The sequence below is a fragment of the Antedon bifida genome, chromosome 1 (assembly GCF_963402885.1).
Source record: "Antedon bifida chromosome 1, ecAntBifi1.1, whole genome shotgun sequence".
In the NCBI taxonomy this organism is placed as follows: Eukaryota; Metazoa; Echinodermata; class Crinoidea; order Comatulida; family Antedonidae; genus Antedon; species Antedon bifida.
Window position 1 is genome coordinate 32,601,258 of NC_136226.1, and position 21,368 is coordinate 32,622,625.

General features: G+C 33.4%; 2 protein-coding genes across 9 annotated transcripts in view; both read left to right on the forward strand.

Annotated features, from left to right (window-relative positions):
- Nucleotides 1–188: 188 nt before the first annotated feature.
- Nucleotides 189–6,454, forward strand: LOC144858852 (uncharacterized). The gene is made up of 8 exons (XM_078714985.1): nucleotides 189–494; nucleotides 736–897; nucleotides 2,776–2,844; nucleotides 3,960–3,992; nucleotides 4,386–4,495; nucleotides 4,606–4,637; nucleotides 5,018–6,090; nucleotides 6,332–6,454. Exons 1-8 carry the CDS (start codon nucleotides 367–369, stop codon nucleotides 6,435–6,437), a joined length of 1,713 nt encoding a protein of 570 aa, XP_078571111.1. The 5' UTR covers nucleotides 189–366; the 3' UTR covers nucleotides 6,438–6,454.
- A 598-nt stretch (nucleotides 6,455–7,052) lies between these two features.
- Nucleotides 7,053–21,368, forward strand: part of LOC144851195 (SH3 and multiple ankyrin repeat domains protein 2-like) — a 57,478-nt gene continuing 43,162 nt past the window's right edge. For 7 of the 8 annotated variants that reach the window (XR_013614169.1, XM_078708752.1, XM_078708754.1 and 4 more), the window contains exon 1: nucleotides 18,154–18,897. Coding sequence is in view for 6 of the 8 variants with exons in the window: in XM_078708752.1 (XP_078564878.1) it covers nucleotides 18,430–18,897 (468 nt within the window). In the remaining 2 variants the exon portion in view is untranslated. Of the gene's footprint in view, nucleotides 7,160–14,081; nucleotides 14,141–18,153; nucleotides 18,898–21,368 lie in introns of those variants that run through there. The other variant, XM_078708760.1, reaches the window with a different exon arrangement.

A 21,368-nucleotide genomic window follows, 5' to 3' on the forward strand; every position in this document is an offset into this window, starting at 1 on the left:
TTATTAGTTTAAAATCTTCATATGGATCTAAAAATAAATATAATAAACGTTATTATGATAATTTTGACTATACTAAGTATCATCTAAGAAATTTGTATAAGATTTTACGCGTACTTAATTTATAATATTTTTATACCGTTGTTCAATTCTTCGCGTCATAATTCGTCGCTCTAGTAACTGCTGTCCAAACGCGCGCGTAATGTGTTGCTATGGATATGTATCTTAGTTAAGAATTAAAAGGCTACATCTCGCATTCTCTGTCATTTCTGCCAACTAACATCAAGCAGCAGATAGGACGTGGCTAAATTGTTGGTCAGGTTTGTTTATTTGGCCTAGGCCTAAGAGCCGTATTTGAACATCACGGTCATGGCAGCCGGAACTGAAGTGGACTCAGTAGGGACGTATGCCATCGTCAAAGTCTCACCCACAGTCCTTTCCAGTGACCTATTTACACCATGCCAGCTAACTCCACGAGTCACTTTACCGAGCGTCGGGTAAGTTTTCTTTTATATAGATAGGCCTAGGCCTACAGTATAGTTTTTTCTTGACATCTCACTTAAAATTGGCGATAGGTTTTGGCTTTTCTAAATCGAAAGATGCAAATTTAAAAAATGAGATTTGAAATAGAACTTGAAATTATTTAGTCACTGAGTTAGGCCCTTGGATCTGTAATAGTTAATTACTAAATTGTCAATCGTGCATTTAAAATGTGTTTTTATTTAATTTCATTCTCAGGGAGTTCCATCATCCGATATGTACAAGTTGCGGCACGTGGGGTTGTGACATCACGCACTATGGTGGTATTGGTCCGTATACCTTCCAGGGAAAACAGAGGATACGTCGAGATCTACCAGTTAGCCGCAGCCATCGGCATTATGGTAGTGGGCTAGGAAAAAGGTAAAGCTCTGTCTACACATCAAACTTTATGGGACAAAATGATGTGCTCCTATATGGAAGTAATATGCACAATAAGCTATGACATCATCATCATGTCCATATATAGGCACATCACATTTTGCTGATAGTTTGATAGTGTGTAGATACAGCTTTAGATTTGAAATGGTATGTTAGTAAATGTTACTTTGGCATTCAAATATGTGCAGACGATACGAAAGTCGTTCCATTGATTCATCGTTTGGTCAGGTCTTCACCATCTTCAACATTCTTTTTCAAGTTTCTGCAGAATCCAATTAGAATCTAAGATTCAGAATCCAAGATTAGATTAGATAAACTCTATCATCAGCAACAACCACTGCAACCGTTACATAGTACTGTACATGGCTTCACAATATGTTACAAATCGTTTTGAAGTTACTACAGGAAGGACCTACTTCTCTCACTTTATTGGCAATATATTCTATCGCGAAAGTAGAAAATGGTCACTGAATATTCGTGGCTGCTGCATGCCTTGATGCACATGTTCGTGGGTTTATATCTATAGAACCGAACCTACTTCTTGATATTGGCTTGCGAGTGTCTCACATTGTAAAACATAATTTTGGATCTTTTTTAATCATAGTTTATTTTAAAAAAAGAATGAAATAGGTGAGGTCCGGATAACGAATTCTACGAACTCATTAAAATAAAAGCAAATTGATAACAGATTATGTGACGACGTGAATGGAATTTTAAAATACAGACAATTCTTAACAAGCGATCATTAACATCCAGAATTAACGTTTATTTCTTTAAAAATAACTTCTGCAAATACCAACATAAAATGATTTTATTGTTAATCACCAGAAGAAGTCACTTCTATGTCTACTTAAAATGTTTTCATTATTATATGACTTTATGCTCGAGTGAAAATTCGAATGAAATATTCACCTTGGGAAATATAAAAACATGACCGATTTCGTGAATGTTAAGTCTGATATTACGACTTAAGCTCTGTCTACACTATCAACCAGTTTGACAAAATGTGAACCAAATATGGTAGTGATATGCTCAAATATGGTTGTGATATGATGTCATCGTGTCAATGGGCACATCACATTTGTTTGTCGCATAAAGTTTGATAGTGTAAACAGAGCTTTAGATCATGTGACGTATTAGACAGGTGAATAAGAGGAGTCGGCTCTTTTTGTGTACGGTTGACTCCGCATACTGCAGTTTCTGTAACACAAGTCCAAGATCTACCGTCATTTCTCCCTGTCTCTTAAATTTACCTTGGTTTTAAAAAAATATTGCATGTGGGATTGACACTCCATGACATCTATTTGTTCGCTGTTAGTTCATTGGACGTTTTATTTTTCTAAGACTAAAATCGTAGACATTTTACATTTCAAAGTATAAATCTAAAGATTTACTTTGCAGTGTCTCGATCGTGACAAGAATCGATCGGTACTCGATGGCGATCATCGATTTACTGAAAGCTTTGCATTACAGTTCACCATCGCTCGGTCAATTTATTCATATTGTATTTGCAGTTAAAACGACATCTTTAACTTTCTGGAAATTGATTTTATATAATTTATCAAAATTGATAGATACATTCAATATAAAACGTGCAAAAAAAATTGAATCAAATTTAATTTTCTATTTTTTCAACCAAGCTCACTCTCTTCCCTTTGCTGGCCTTATTAAATCCTCTATATCTTTATTTCAATCAAATGTCGACATTGTGTGAATACAATAATTTGTCTGACAAGGGAGTCCCTGGTCCGCCGGCCGCCGACTGAATAGTGAAACCAGGGAAGAGTGTTTCGCTCTTTCCTGGTGAAACATATTTTTATCAGGCTTTATATAATACTATATTTAATATCGTTTTTATAGTTCAACTAGCCCACAGCCATATCGTCTGACGTCATTGAAGCTGAGTGGAAGTCGCAAGAATGATGAGATGTGAGTTGTTTTATACATCTTGTTTTTGTTTATCAATACATTTCTTCGTTCTACCTAATTAATTCTGCTTGAGTATTGTGTTCATTTTCGTACTAATGTGTTTGTGTATGTAATCTACCTTTTGCTTCTTGTTTGTTCTGTGTCCAATCTTTTATGATTATTAAACAATTTATGATTTTAAATTGCATAAAAATGATTTGTAACGTATTCGAATCTTGGTACATTTTTTCTCTTTTTCTGGTGTAACCTACCATTTTTATTCGTTCATCATAATTATTAAAAATGCATATTGCTCACATAATATTCTCTTTTTTCCCCATTATTTCTTGGTGGTACATTATCCCTTGAATATCGAGGAACCATCATATATACTTTTGATAACGAGACAGCGACATAATAATGAAATATGGCCTTTCGTTGTTATATCGTAATTGCAGTTGTGAAAAAAAAAATTAATAATAATGAATATAAAAATAAACTACTCAGGCATCAAGTCGCCAATAATAGATTCTAATTATATAGGAATGTATGGAAGGTATTAAAAAAAACCTGACAGACAAATTGTGCTTATTAATATTAATACCGTATTTTTTTCGATCCAATTTGTAATCACTCAAACTTTACCTTATGATAATTTTAATTATAAAGAAATGTACCAGGTTTCCATTTTCGAAAAAAAAAAATCCCTGTAGCCTACTCTCCGCACGCTTTTTGTTGCCAAATTTCTCTTGGCCCTTTGAGCACCCATGCCACCAAATATAATTTGTTTAAACATCGGTGTATTATCGTCATACTTTTTTATTATTGTTGCGTTTGTTACGTTTCAAACATAGATTATTATAGACCCCCTCCCCCACTCCTTTCTATTGCAAATGATTTATTATATATTATATGTTTTATGTTATGAGAGAGACGAGAGAAGTTGTCTTATAATGGAATCAATCTAAGTTAAATCGCCTTGCTATAATTAACTCTGTCGAATTATCTGACGTTTTTGTTTTTTTACCTCATGCCGAGTGTTAATATATTTCAGATTTTGAATTAAAATCTAGCTTATCAATTATTACGGTAATATTTCATTTTATGACAGTAGATGTTTGTTTGGTTATTTTTAGATTGCCACCTCCGATGCGAGTGACTTTCCCCAGGTGAGACATTTTGTTTGCGTATCGTCAACATCGTCATCATATTTGTCACTATATTACAGCCAAAGATCCATACCTATCACCGTTGTGAATCAGTATCACAATGATAATCATTATTCATAACTTTTCTTTGTCATGACAACATCATCATCATCGATCAATAACCATCCATCGTCTTCAGTATAGTTTTAAAGATAGTTAAAGATGGATTGTTTTACGAAAACATGAAAAATAAAATCAGGCCATTTTGCAATTTTATTCACTTCCGTAGAAATAAATGGTTTTTATAAAGGCAAATTGTGCTTTAAATTTCATTTTTCGATCCAATTTTTGATCACTTAAAGTAAATAACTATACATTTCATGGGACAATATTTGATAATTTGTATCGTTGCAGATCGTCAACTTGGCAGAATGAGCCGTGGCCAGGACACCATGCCTACACGTCACATCGTTCCAAGTTTGAGGTTTTTCCCAGAATTGATCCTCAACAAACAGAATATGGCGGTACGTTTTCTGATAAAAGTTTCAAAATAATCGTAATAGTGAGGGCGCTGCTCAAATTTTATTTCTGAATAGAGCAGACTTTCGATTCTAATTTGCCGATTTTTTTTTAGGTCCTGTGTTACCACAAAGCCGAACCGAACAGGTGAGTATATGAATATCGGTATTGATATTTATCAAAAGAAAGATACTCAATATTCAATTGACGCTTAAGGATGCATTTTAAACACTGTTGGATCGTCAGTAACATCAGAATATTATATCGTCGATAACAGTGCAACTCAGAAGTTTATGTCTCTTATACGAAATGCACGCGGTTAATGTTGTAACTAAAACAAGTGCTGAACATAACTTAATGTTCTATCTTTTGCTGCATTATAATTTACAATATTTAGAGGGAGTCCGGCGCAGCCGACTGCCTTACCCTCTCCTGCTCCAAACGATAGCGTAACATATTTCACATTTCAATGAAATCAGCTATTTTTCTGTTAACGTCATAATGTGTGTATAATTATATTTATCCAGGAACTGGGACGCGCAACCAACATCGCCCTGGGTGAGTTAACTCGGAAACGGTACCAGTCAACACAATACAGAGAGGGGTTCCAAGGTACCTCAACACCACCACCGACATTTAACCAACTTCTCGACCAAACCAAAATCAGTGACGCTAACCCTCCTGCTACTGAAAGCACAGAGCATCAAGAATCGGATGAATTGGACTCTTCCGAGGAAGAAGACGTGGATGACGAAGAGAAAGAAAATGAAAATGATTCCGGTATTGGTAGTGACAACGGAAGCGTGACGTCACTAAACGTACCACCAGATTCAAATGGCAGCAGACATTCGGACAATTGTCCATTACATCATCCAAATACCAACCTGCGTCACGTGACATTTTGTGACAAATCAAAAACGGTTGAAGATTGGACGATTGAAAACAGTGATGAGAAACAACTCCAGACTGTTACAGGAATCGGACCTTGTTGGCCGCCGAGTACCAGTTACGTCATTGAAAACATCAATGGTACGCAGCTGCTCGAGCGTGACGACATTCAGACGTATCCACCCGCGTATCGTAGCTCATTGAAGCCTGAATGCACGTGCAAAAAGACGAGAATAAAATCTGCAACTGGTAGGCGATCGACAACTCATTCGTATGGTCTTAAGTCTTCTGGCAGTGTGTTCAATCATGTTTTGACGACATCGACAGATCAGCATAACGGCCAACTCAACCCTATCACCCACCGTCTTATTGACTACTCTACACGGCCTAGGTCACCATTAGTCAAGAAAGATAGTAAGGTTGCATCTAGCGAAGTCCTGCTGAAGAAGCTTGGAGTCGCTACCAACCCATCGAAAGAAGACATCACTATCGACAAACGGCCATTTGTGATTCCTAGGAGTTACAGCAAGGCTGGTAATAAAGATAACTTACCAGCACTGAAGCCAACCAACTCGTCTTTGAATGTTTTGACCAAACCAAACTGGTCATCTTTACCGTTGCCACCAGCACCTTTATCGGATTGCTTATCGGCATCAGGAAATCGAGTTCCTCACAGACTTGGTCTTCGTTTTAAAACGGAAGCGCACCACAGGTATTTAGATATGCACTAATAAATAGTTGACAGACAAGATATATACCACCATACCGACTATAAATTTGTGTTTTGTACATTTTCTCTGTCGGTGGCTTGCTTGTCCCCAACGTCACATGCATATACACAAAATATTGTATTACAACATTTCTATTTGTTGTAGAATTCATTGACTTCCGTGATCTACAACCCTGAGACGTTTATTCGAATAAATGCGGTATTTTACGTTTTTATTTTTCAGGTTTATATCTCTCCATCCAGAGCCTGTTCCCGATCTCCGTGACGCCCGCAACAGTGGAAGAAGGGTCATCTTCTTTAACTACCACTCGTCCGCGTTCAGGGGATAACGATAACTTATCACAGATATTAAAGATGCGCTATAAAACCCATTATCGTTTATACGTTGATGATTATTTAAATTAAGTTGATCATAGAAATCGTGTTGGTGGCTGTACCACTGAAAATAATAAAAGTGTAATACTCTCATTGTGATTTTTTTTTTGTGTGTGACTGCGCAGTATTTTTATTGAGGTTATTAATTCGACTCTTCTGAGTCATACTCGACTCTTTTGAGTCATACTCGACTCTTCTGAGTCATACTCGACTCTTTTGAGTCATACTCATCGACTCTTCTCTGAGTCATACTCGACTCGGACAATTTCAGCCTTTTGATATCAACATTAAGTTTCAGCCTAAGTTTGCAATGCATTGTATCAATCCTGTCTCTGTCTGTTTTTCTTATTGCAAAATATATAGAATTAAGAGTGAAAAACATAGAGAGTAAAACATATTATGCACAATAAAAAGAGAGACAATGGTTAAAATTGATCAATGTAATAACGGCATCTCGGTGCTTATTCGAATTGTGTTCATCACATCGTGTACAATTTTTATATATCGCCATCTATAAGTAAGTTTAATCATCCAACCAATAGATGGCGCTCTTCTAAAATGGATTGAGTTGTTTGGTGGGCAAAACAAAAAAAACCCTATAGTTAGCTATGTTGGTAATAAACTTTGCTTACAATAAACTGAAACATCTCTAAAATTCTGGATATTTGTTTGTCAGGTAAGTACTTATTTTATCAACTTATAAAATATTTATCAAATTTAAATAATAACGATAAGGTTCTATTCGTTGGAATGAAGAAATTTCTTTTTTTCCCGAACCGTTTGTGTGATGACCGTTGTACGTATTGATATTTAAGCCTCCCTTGTGCCCTCATAATCCCCTGTTTCACCTTTGTGTGAAAGGTGGGCAACTGGAGGTATCTATGGTTGGAATTCCAGTGTATTTTCGTTCATTTTTTACCTATATCATAATGCTTAATATTAAAAAAAATAAATAAGTATTATATATTCTAGCTAGGATCAGGTGCAGTTTTCAGCCACTTTGACATTCAATTATTTATTTCCATCGGTAAGACTGAATAAAGACGAAAATTTACATTTTTAAACAATTTTCTGTCTACTTTAGTTGTGTTGTAGTTAGGCCTAAACAAATTGAAGGGGAAGGAGAGAGTGGGGAACACGTTGTAAAGAGTTCCTCATCAGGATCCTTAGTAGGTTGTAACATCCATAATTACTACGGAAATTGAGCCCGAAAAGAACTTGCCGAAATTGAGATGAATTATTATTATACCAGCTTAAATTATGGGAAAATCGAAGCAAAACGCAATCTTAAATCATTATGGACAAATCAAAATGTCACCATTAAAAGCCCTGCTTCTGGGGTTTTCCCCGATCATAGAACAAAAACAAAATTGTTGTGGCCTTTTCGTTTCATGATGCACCAAGCAAACTAAAATACTGTAAAATCGTTAAATTATTCTGTTTTTTGGTCTTGTTTTATTTATTCAGTTCACTTGGATGAGCCACAGTATGCCAAAGGCCCAAGTTGCAGAATTTGAAAGTAAAGTATTCTGATGGTTTTATGTTCCTTGGGCTGACCTGGGCATAGATGTCAAACTTGCATGTTAAAGGACAACTCGACCGAGAACCATATTTTGACAACGTATTAGGGATGTACATATGATTTCAGAACAATTGCAAGATTTCTGATATGTCAAAATATGGTTCTCAGTAATGTTGTCCTTTAAAGAAAGAGTTTACCTGTATATTATGAGCTGTTTAATTTAATATTTAGACACCAATATTACAGTACATCTCATTGTAAATATTATCTGGTCATATACCTTTAGATGTAAATTGCTAAATTTATAGGCCCTACAAGCATCTTTTGTTAAATATGATAAATTAAATCTAAAAAGAGATTTCAAAACTGCGCTTAGCACCTTAGCAGTAACTGTGATTAACCGTTCAAACTGACAGCTTCAACAATTCAAAATGACCTCATTCCAATCAATATCAACTAACCATATGATATTAGCTAATTATTTGAAATCATACACTTAATGCAAACTAGACTGACTGAATAGATTGACTTCAGTCGTATTATGTTCAACACTACAGCAGCATCATTTTAAACAGTCTTAATGTAAATGTAATGTGTCCTAGGCCTTAGCCATTTTATTTTGAAAGGACTCAGTACTCATCAATATGCAGCCTCCACTCCCTTTTGTCTTTCTTTGTTATGCATAAATACACCATTTGGTTTGTTATTTCCACTCCACTGGCTTAATCTTGCATACTGTACTGTACATACACTATGTATACACTACACTATTTCAGTATTTCAATATTTTATTGGTACTCACTTTAGAATCAGTGGCACACACCTTTTGATGGTGCGTTCATACAAATACTGTATAAATCAATGAGGGATTCAGGCAGCTACCACATTGAGAGGCAAGGGAAGGATTTCTCATTCTGAGAAGTGTATTCCATCTATCATACCACCACACCACCACCATTGGTGTAAAGATATGGAAAACCATAGTAAATTAATTCATTAATTCATATCAGTATGTACTAATCTAACTTATCACCACTGTTGGTATAGATTTAATATTTAATAACCTTATTAAATTAATTCATCAACTCGTATAAGTATGTACTTATAATCCTTTTAACATTTAAATTTGATTAAGTTAATCATGAATATAAAGAATAGATGTATAATAGGCTAATTATGGCCCACTTGTAGATTACTGTCAGAGGTCGGTGTTAAATAACAACCAGAAAGAAATAAGTACTGACTTGTAATCGATAATATTTACTTAAGTGTGCAAACATGCTTCTGTAATTATCATACAGTTAGTCATAACTTAAATATCATTATGATATATTTTAAAATACTTCTTGTTTTACCAATTTAATATTTGTTCTGAAATCTATTGTTAATATTATAATAAGTCTAAACTTATTATTAGTTAGTTAATTGATAGTTTGGATGACTGATATTAAGCAAATTTGTTTAAGTTAGGTTGTGTTGACTTAAGTTGAATAATATGAGAATAAAGTACTTTCATGATGACATAACCCAACTACTATAACTGCTGGAAGGGACTTATTAAATTATAGTATATTATATTTACTTAAGAACAGTAACTTAGTTATACAGCATCACCAATAATCGTCAGTGATGTTGCATACAGTAACAGGTTTAGGGTACCGTACATACAGTAGAGTAGGTGCCAACATATAAAATGAATATATTTCTATAATACAGTACATACAATAGTAATACTGTTACTGTACTTTGGTGTCCTGTACATCACATACTACAGTACTACTGGATTTCATTTTCCTTATTTCTTTTACTGAGAAGCTATGAATTATTCAGAGCCAACTGGACAGTTTCATGAAACACACTTATTTGCATTAAACTGTCTTAAATGGAAATTTATTGTCTGAAATTAAATTAGATTTAAAACAGATATTAATTGGCAAGTTTCTGAGAAACTGAATTCATCATTTCTATTTAAAGACCCCTTCCCTGCAATTTTGGACGTTTTTTGGAAAATAATACATATATATCACTTTAAAAACATTAAACCATGTCATTCCTTGTCTTAAATGATGTACGTTTTATGGTAAATTATGATAAAAAGTGAGAAACAATGCACTACCTAAGTAGCTCGCGGCGATCGACCTCTCGTGGACGGTCTTAGGCCTAGCCTAGCTAGGCTTAGTTTTGTAGGCCTAGCTGGTAAACATCGGTAACGTACGAACATCGTACGCTAGCTATATACCTAGCCTGACGTTGTATAGTTGCTGCATTAATTGTCTTTCTATTTTTGCCAGACTCCGTTGATACAAATTGGGGAAAACCCGGTATTTTCGCTGAAAAGTTAGGAGTCTTCCATTTGTTTTGGTCTCACGATCGATCGAAAAGTGGACGAATTACAGGTGAAAAACAAAAATATCAATCCGCGCGCAATGCATTTTGGGATTTATAGCGGGCCGCTATAATTATTAGAATCGACTTATTTTTCACATTTTTAACCGTTTAAAGACGAAAAAAGTTATCGCAATAGGACCATACAGTATTATTTTTACATTAAATATAGTTTGTGATCTTAAATTAGATCTAAAAAACGTAGGGAAGGGGGCTTTAAATAAAAAATAAAGCAAAAAGCTCTGGCAACATTGAAACAGACATTTAAAAATCGATTGTAGATGTCACCTTTCATAATGAATAACAATATTCATGAATCATTCATTTATTAGGTACTGCACTGCTGTACTGTAGGAATCGATACAGTAGAATTACTTTGTTACTGTCATTAAGATAGAGCATTTTATATATTTTTAAAAATGTTATACATGCATCCAACATCGAGTAACTCGCCAATTACAGGATGGATAAACTATTTAATAATTGATCATGCTTATAAACTAAGTCTCATTTAAGGCTTAGGGAGTGGAGTTGAAAGAGTTGTGAGTTACAACCCTGGCACTAGGTCAGGATTGAACCCCGGCACTACTGTAGGTCAGGATTGAACCCCGGACCTTGGGATTGGAAGGAAGCATGTTAATCACCAAGCTACAGCTCCACTACATTCTCCCCATCGATAGAGGAACTTTACAATGTTATAAACATTGTGTCATTTAATAACCCTATTGTTAATATTATAATTCTAAAATGCTTATTCAGGATGTAACATGTTATACAGGAAGCTCTTGACAGTATTACACAATACATGCTAGGCAATAAACGACACCTGATTGGACGATACCGGTGTTATTGGCTGCTTATTGTGCCATTACACCTGAAGTATTTTCCGGAGTTCTACTAGTAATAAATTGCAATTAACAATACCATTTTGCAACAATGCAGGTTTTTTTTAATGTTTTTACTGTCAGGAACAAGTAATTTTTTCTAGTTTTTCTTGCTGTACCCACTTTTATCTATTTGTTAATATTATGGCGCCATATTAACCTAATGCCATGATTTGTTCTTGATTGATATACTTCTTGATTGATAAATATGATTTTTCATGTATAAAAATAGGCCTACTGCAAATCCAAAAAATCCAAAAACCTTATAGGTATCAGATTGATATACCTGTATTTTTTATTAATTTTTGTTTAAAGCTCTGTCTACACTCAAACTTTATGTGACAAAAAAAAGTGTGATGTTTTTTTTGTCGGGAAGTAAATAAAAGAATTGCATTAAAGGGATGACTGAGAAAACAAAACAACATTAATTAGTTTTCAAATTAACTTCCTTTACAGTGCTGCAATTAATTGATTACATCACTAAATATTAATAGTTTGATCTTGGCAGTTAAATATTGCATATCCTTTTCAAACCCAACTGTATACAGTTTTTTATACACAGCTAAAATGTTTTTTCTTTTATTCATAAGTGAATTTTCAGACAGCTAGACTGAGGTTTTCTTGTCTCTGGTTTTGGAACATTTTTAGTTTCCATTTATCATTCACTAATCATTTTAACAATTGTTTAAAAAAAAAAATTTACATTAAAACATATCACTCTCACTATTGAAATTAAAATGTATTATTATTATTATTTCTTTCTTTATTTCCATTCATCATACACATTCATAAAACATACATTAAACATAGTGTACTGTAGTACAAAGAGGAAAAAAAAGAAATGGGGAATCTCAGATCTTCTTTTTGTATTTATTTCCATTCATCATACACATTCATAAACATGCATACATAAGCATAGTACAAAGATGTATAAAAATATAAAAAGTAAATACTGTATATTCAAATATCGAGAAGCTCTTCTACTAGAAAATGTCACACCTAGTAATTTGATAAAACCCAATTGATTCCAGTCAAACGCACACCAATCATTCATAAACTACGATTCAATGTTTGTGTTCTTTTGAGCGTTTAGTTATCTTGTCTGTCAAAGCATTAATGCGTATGAAGGGTTGCATCATTTACACTTGACCGCTGTCGTCCAGAGGTGTATAATAATTTGGAAAATGTTCTCATCTTTAAAAGGTGTGCTTACGAGCCTCAAAATCCTGGATCTTCCACTAAATTGTAAATAATTAACTTGTCTTTTTTTTGTCTTCTCCCCTCATTATCTTTTTAAATTACTTTGTTAATGTTAAAGTAATCTTGTGTCTCTACCACACAAACCTCCTGGTTTCCTGAGTCCCCATTTCCTTGCTTCATTGTACATGCTATTATTTTATTTGTGATTTGATGAATAAATGTATTTGTATTTGAATAGAGATAAATTATTATTGGATACTTAAGCATAGAGAAATAAGTACCTACAGTAGGCCTACATGGTAGTTCAGAAGGAAAATTTACACTACAGTAAGCCTACTCTGTTGAGGCCTACAGAAATACATGTACACACAGCATTAACACCCTAATAAGGAACCCATGGAGTTAAAATATGACCCATTTGGGATTCTCTTTCTCTACCAGGGGGGTAATCACCATGGTAACCAGCTAAAACATGAGGTCCCAAAGGAGACAAAATAAATAACTTTGGAATAACAGAAACAATAGACTATACATTCATGATCATTATTTTTTTTAAATTTCAAAATAAAACATCAAAGATGTATTGTCCCCCAAAAACATGAAAAATGAATACTAATAAAATCAGACTTTAAATAGGTCATTTTGCATAAAGTTATTCATCAATGTAAAAAAAAAATTATTTCACTTATTAAAAGAGAAAACAAACGTTTAATTTATAACTAAAAACCATTGTCTGACATACAAAGTATTTTCTCCTTTACATTCTTACATTTTTTCAGGTTTTTTCAATCCAGTTTTTGGTCAAAGTGAATAACTATTATGTGACATTAAAAATGGCATATTCAAAATTTGAAAAAAAAAATGTTTTAGGGGGAAAATAGGCCTATATCTTTAAATAAACAAAATTGTTGGTACAGACTATAAAACTGGCTTTCATTATTATTAAGTATACTGTAGTAACATTGTATATTAACATGTATTTTATTCATTCAATAAGTAATGTTATCAGACACATTCACTTACTGTATCTTTACATTCATTCTAGTTACATACAGATTTAATAAGTAATGTTATCAGACACACTCATATATTAATCTATCATGATGTCACATGATATCACAGGTTTTCTGTAAGATTTATCACATACAGTATGTTTTCAGTATGAGTTATCAATATGCTCCAATATACAATAATGATATATTGTAGTCTGTGTGACAAATTTCTCAAAGATTTCGTTTCTTAAACACATGTTTAACACTATATAATTCAAAATCTCAGAAATAAAAAAGAAATATTTTTACTGAAATCTTATACAGTATTGGAAATATTGTACAGTATGTTGTATTCAATCTGTTGATAAAATATTATAAAAACTAATATACTACTGAAAGACATAGGCTTTACTTCTGATCTGTCCAACTATGACCATGTTCAGTCTATTTCAAGCTTGCTTACTTGGATAAAACGACAAAATTGCCCTCTCTCTCCAAAGAGAGGAGACAATTACGAAAAGAGAAAATTCATTGAGCACTTCTATCAGATTTTTATTGTTGCACACATTTAAAATAATGGAATGATTATGATTATTTTTGCTTTGTGTTTTTCAGAATAAATGAAGAATGATATAATGTTACTTAACCATCACTGAGTTGAGAATTCTTAAAACGTAAGTAGTTAATTTAAAGCATTTTCTGTTTAATTATATAACAACAAGCACTGTATGTATGTACAGTATACAATGCACACTTTCCCTGAATATGTAGTTATGCAATGAGTGAACCTGGTCAAATATTTACAAAGTCCCTGCATATTTAGCTTAGTATTGATTAGCAATGAATGAGGTTGGAACTTATCGTTTCCTATTGGACCGTTTCACCTGTAAGTACGCTTATTATTGTCATGATTAATTGTGTTTTTTTTATGTGAATCAATATGCAAATTACAGAAAATAAAATATAGTTCAAATTGAACTGAAATTGTAGATATATTATGTGTATTTTTAGAGAAATTAAATTATGTAACTGAAATATGTGTAATATACAGTACTACAGTAGTAACAGATTACTGTAGATGATGGATATTAACATCTAGTGAGAAGAAAATGTTGAATTCAAGCAGACATACGTTTTACAAAACCAAAGACCTACTGAATCATGATTGTCCAAACACTGCAATAAGAAGTCTCAAATGAAGGGATCCTGAAATTGTCTTTAATTAAAATTCATTTTAAGTAGCATGATCAAGAGAGAAGAGATGTTTTTTTAAAAGGACTGGCTCCGAGATCTCTGGTTGTAATTCTCAAATTACTCCAAATTTTAATTTTAGAAATGCTCAGTTTAGTTGTATGATACCATGATGCCCTTGATCTTTCATAATAATTGTTTAATATAAGATTATGATTAACTGTTTTGCTAGCTTCGCAAGGACAATTTTAAAATTGAAACAATTTATTGGAGGTTATAATATTTAGTACATACAATGCAGAGGCAAGACACATAACCAACAGAGGGCAGTTATCTGTTTCATTTTCAAAACAATAATCTAAGCACTTCCTTACAGAAATAATGTTATCCTTTGATGATATTGATTTTGCTTTTGTAATGATACAATTCTAATACATATTGTAAATGTTCACTACTGTGTATGATTTATGAGTTGGCCCTTTCTTCCCAAAAAAATAGAATAGTAACAAGGCCATAGCGAGAGGTTTAAAACAGAAGATGCAAAGATGCTTTAAATATCATTATTTATATAAAATATGATGAGCTGTGCTGGGGGATTAGGGGTGTGTGGTGTTAACTGAAAATATCAGACAAGGCGAGTGCCTCGTCTGCCTCATGCTGGCTACGGCCCTGATAAAATTAGGCTAAAAGTTTGACACTAAATTTTACCGGAAGAGGGGTTATTATTATACTTTGAGTGGGATGGACTTGCTTCATTGATTTTACGGACAGGATCAATATACAGATAGAGTGAATCCCTTTTACAAATCATGAATAGAGTATTGGACAGTACTGACAATAGGAACTGCTCACAATCTATTTTAACTGAGTATATGAACATTTTAAACTAAGGAGATGAAGAATGTGGTTGAGCCTTGAACACAAATGCTTCTTTTGTGATGCGTAGGCCTCTGTTCATGACTTCATTAACAAGTTACTAATTGGCTTCTTCTATCAGTCGGCATAAGTCTACAGTTGTAAAATAACATGGCCTGTTTATGCTTAATCCTCCCCTGATCTTATACTGAATATACTCATTAAAATTCTAGTCAGTTTTATTAAATAAACTTCCAATTTGAAATAATATTTTAAATACTTGTAACATTGTTTAGTTTATATTAGATTCTGATTCTCTAATTGCATACAAATCCTGGTATAAACATAACGGAGGCGTAAGTAAATAAATTTCATGCAGTATGCATCTATAATTTGCGTGTACCCTGGTACTCTTTGTTTTCTATCTCTACAACCCATGCTATAACCTAATGAACTTCTAATGGCAGAAGAATCTATTCAGGTGAGCACAGGGCTCGGGTAGGCCTTTTATATGCAAATGAGCATTCCAACATGCCCTTATTCAAACCTCTTTATTTCTTCACGCTTGATCGCCTCTTTTGAGTAGATAGTTGCGCAAAGTGGTGCCAGAGTTTAAAACTGATTACCCACGATTCAATATGCTTAAGTAATGCCCAATAACACATGCCCAATTGCCTTTAAGATCTTTCTACCTGTATTTCGTTTGCTGTGCTGTTGGTAGCTAATGTTGTTTTGTTGGAAAACATTCATTATTTAGTGTTTTTTTATCTCTGCATTGTCCCTGGAATTCACATGTTTTTATAACCAGCATTTATGCCAGCATGTTTCTATTATTTAAAGATTCTTTTATTTTACATTTGTAACTCGGATATTACTAACTGACGTTGTTGTGGAGGTTTGTTGATCCGTTTGGGAAAACGTATTCTGATCATTTCTCAAGTTTCTCAGCTGAAAGAATTGTTTATGCACAGTCATAAAATTGTATCTGCCGGTTTGGATATTTTATCATGATGTTTGTATAATGAGAACTTTAAAATAATGTCATTCCGTAACCTTACTCTCGTAAATGTACCATAGATTTGATTATTGTTACGGTTGAGTAAACATCTTTTACTCGGTATACCGCTTCATGTAGATCAATATTGTTTATCAAAAAGTCCTCAAAAACAAACATAAGAATAGAAGAGTTGTTGACATTACCATTGAAGGAGTGCTGCTTAAATAGTCATTTTGTATACAGTGCTGAATGTGAAGTGACAGTTAAAATCAGAGTTCCAGCGCAATGTTTGTCTTGACTCTCATGAAGTTTCTGTTAAAAATGTTATTAGCGGTATAATTGCTGTTAAACTTATCTAACAAGGAGACAATTTCTAGGACTAGAGTTATCGAGTTTGCTAATAATAGTATCTTTAACGAATCAGATCAAGGTGGCTTGGATATTCCAGACGATATTTTAGAAAGTCTCTCTCTATTTACTAAATACTGTTTGATGTTTTAAATTTCTGGTTATTTTGATGTTTTGCATTAAAACAAGTGTTTATGTGATACAAGCAACGTGGTGCATCACACACCTACTTGTTTAGAGGTCTACCATCATCTCGGAACATTCATCACGCTACAATAGCACTTGGGAGAACATTAAAACAATCGCTAAAGCCATCATAAACTGATGAATAATGTGCTGATGACAATAGCAGACTTTCTTTTGACAACTGTGTTTATAACCTGTGTCACCTAGTCTGACCCCTTCCTCATGTACTGTGTTGCCATGGATACTCAGCAGGGGAAATTATTGGAAGTATTTTTACTGATTCTAAGAACAGTGCTCTAATCTATGCCCTATTGCAGCTAAAGCTAAAGTATCCTTTTATATTAATTTGCATTAACCTGTGGCAAGAGTAAAGTTACTGACAATTCTTGTTATTTGCTTGTTCATAAGAATTATACATTTACACCGGAAATTAGGTAAATAACTGTGACTGCCCTAAACAAATTAATTGTGTTAAGTTCCTTAAAACTTGAAGTTCAAGTAGGAATTACAAAGCATTTGTACAAAACAAAAACACAACTGATTGTGCTACTATTATACTTTAAAACATCTTTTATAATATGTAACAGATTCTTTGTAAAGAGAAACAAACAATGGATTGTGGTTCTTTATAAAGTGAGCTATGATTGGCTAAGTCTAACTTTGTCTTTGTTAAGTTCCTTTGATTTTCACCTATTCTGTAATTTTGGTGCTAACACGTTCTTGACTCCTATAAAATTTTGTCCATTTAAACAAACCACAAACTTTGGTAGACTAAATAAACATGCATGTAAAGGCAGTTCAGGAAGAAGTATTGATTTTTGTGTTCCATAGTTAAAACACCACGGTCAAGAGTAACTATTGATTTTCAAAGGTTTACAAAGTTTACCGATTGATATTTTTCATCCTTAACGATTTTGATTCTAGACGAGAACAGTTTTTTCAAATGTGTAAACTAGTATGAGGCCAGTTGTAAGAAGAACTGTGTTTTGATTAATTACTTTGAAAATGTGCGATTCTTCAATGTTTTCAGCAAGTTCACTTTTTCATGTTGTAAGCAGCAGTGTTCAAGATCTTCTATAGTTGTAACACATCCTTTGTATTATATAACAAAAACAGTGTATTATCAGACTATGGTAGACTGTATTATTCACTGTTGTGGAACAGTTCTTTAAGTTTGAAGCTTAAGAATATTCTTAAACACTTCCCACTACTTAAATGCTGTACATCCGTTACTCAATCCAGTTAAGTACAGACTGATTGATTTTTAGTTGGATTTGGAAGAAAATGTCCAGAGTTTTAAATTGCAAACAATCAAGATAAAATTACTATTTTAGCATTTGAGTTTTGGATGTAGAACTGCAAGGTAAACTTAACTTGATAAGTAGAATGAATAAATCACTTAATGGTTATGATAGCGATGCCAGCGATTCAAGTTCCGACACAGTTATCGAGTTTGCTCTATCTAATAATAGTATCTCTAACGGATCAGATCAAGGTGTCTCGGATATTCCCGACGATATTTTAGAGACTCTCTCTAAGCAGGATATTAATCAATCGAGTGCACCATCATCAGTTCCAAAGCTTTCCCTACAGAGTTCTGATGACAACAATAATAATAAAGTAGGCGGATATTTGGATTTAACAATTACTGGGAGAATCAACTTGACTTCTTTGGATTTAGAACTTGTAGCAAAGTTTATGGACTTTCTTCAAAATGGCCAGATTGAAGCGTGTATGTTTATAGATGAAATCGGTGAATCAACAACAGACGAATGTGAAAAGGATAAAACCGTTCATTCAAACAATCGTATAAAAGTTCAATTGACGAATAATTCAATTGACGATTTACAAAAGGTGGGTTATTTATTTATGATTAATGACCATCAGTATTAAGAATACTGTACAATATCCTGTTGGATTAGAACCATTTCATTTATTTTATTTAACCTTATTTATAGAGGGTGACTCTAAACAGCGTATGCTGACAATCAAAGGGGCCCTCATGATGATAAGTGTGTTTGTGTGACAGTGGCTGTGTGAACTACAGTAGTACACCGGGGTAACCCTCTACTTCTCTCGACAGATGTACTGGGTTCTTTAAAGTGCACATGAGCTAGGAGTGTACACTGGACCTACGGTTTATAGTCCTTATCCGAGAAGGCTTGTTCTACCACCAGAACCATGGAGTGAGTGAGCCTTGAACCTTTGCCAATGTTATGGCTAGGTATTACGGTTCCACTGTCTCAAACACTTGGCCACTCACTTGCTACTGTGTTGTATAACCATAGACCTACACATTTATAGGTCCATGTTATCAACAGTCCGTGAAACTAGCTTTCAAAATTAGGAATATTTTATTCATTCAGATTTCATATAATTTGTTTTCTCCAATACATACAGTAGTCTAATTGACTCGTAACTGTAATTGAGTTGAGGCTGGCTATGGGTTAGCCAAAGAATTCTATTATGCTAAAGTATAATACATACCTGGTGAGAAGGTAAACAGTTGGGTTTAATTTACAAGCATTTAATTACATTGATATGGTAGCTAAAAATACTTTGAAATTACGTTACTTGTATGTTTTAGTGATATGCTGATATACCTATGTTGAGTTTACTTTGAACCGTTAGTGATATGCTGATATACCTATGTTGAGTTTACTTTGAACCGTTCTAGTGAACCAATAGAGGATAATTTCTAGTGCCATCTCTCAGATGACAGTTTTTAAGAAACCAATACAACAAGTTTGTTCTAATTTTACAAACCTAAACATGCTAGTTTACCTGCAACAAATGACAATGGCATATTCTCTTAGTTTTAGTTTTCCTGAATAGGTAAGAATTTCCCATACAAAATAAAAGAAATCCTTTTTCTGGTTTTAACTAACCTAAAACGTTTGTCCACTGTAGTTATATATACTGTATAACAATAATAATATTTCATCAAAGAAAGGTTAGATATTTACTTGCCAGTGGCGAATCCAGGATTTTGAAATAGGGGGCTTAATTTGATGTCTTATCGTTTGCATTACAATTTGCGAAATTTGGCCCTGCTTGCTATTTTTACTCTTGAAGCCCTGGTGCCAAGAGAGTGTCTAGAAATTCCTGCTAGAGGTTTTCAGGTTATATCACCTTTGTTTGTTTTCTTCTCATTAATTTAAAGCTAATTATACCAAACGTTAAAGGTCAATATCATCTTATGACTTGTGTTTGATACTGTAACCCAATTATTGTATCTGACGACACCGAGACGCTTTCTATCGGTCAGCACTCGGTAGAGTAAGTAATGTGTTAAGATGACATTTCTTGTCGTCGGTTTCCTCCCCAAGGCCAAATATCAAACATTCCATATCTCATGCTTTGTGAGTTTATCCTACCGGTAGACCAGGTGCTACTATAGGCCTCTTAGTCTTTACTTACGTGTGTCTATACAGTATATTAACTTCCTTATTCTGGAATATGTTACCGGATAATATGCAAACTACTATAATTGTTGAGTGGAGTGTGAAACGGAATAAGTAATGTGAGGTGAGGTTTTAAGTTACAGTCTAAATTAAGATGTTCCTTAATTTGTCATGCTTGTTAAATCCGGTCTGATAGACTTCTAAGGTGGTTTCAAGTTTTTAATGATGTTGTTTGTTTTGTATCAAAATTATCAACCTAGGATTACTGCATTAAGATTTGATTCTACAGATTAAGGTAGGTTTTGTTGAAATGTTTTGTAACAATATATCTGTCACTTCTGTGGTTATCACATGAAAGTTTTCATATTTGTGTTATGAATATCCCACTGAAATCAACACTTATATACAGTACTGTATAATATATTGTAATTAGTTAGCATTATCTAATTCAAAATGACACTGACAGTGACAGCTCTATTTAAATTATTATAATAATTATGAATTAAAACCGAACGAAATTCAAAAATACATGTCAATTTCTAGTGAGGCAAACTGGAAAGAAGGTCTAGTAGTAGTGTATTTCATATGTCATATGATTGCAGACGTCTGTATGTTTAGAGGCCTCTTCGATAGAAGAATATCCAAACGAGCGACTACTGTTTGCATTTTTTAAAATAATATCTGAAATAGCTAATTAATGAGTGTGTGTATCAATCTGTTAATAAGTAAAAATATTGTTTATGTTATTTGTACTTCAATTTATTATATTTTGAACAGATGTTGAAATTGTTCCAGTTTTAATTTCAACTATAATTATACAACTCAATGTAAATATTATGTGCAATATTAAATTCTTCAATGTTTATGATGTTATTATTATATTGGCATCTGCCAGTCTTTCCTAGTATTTGTGTCTATATA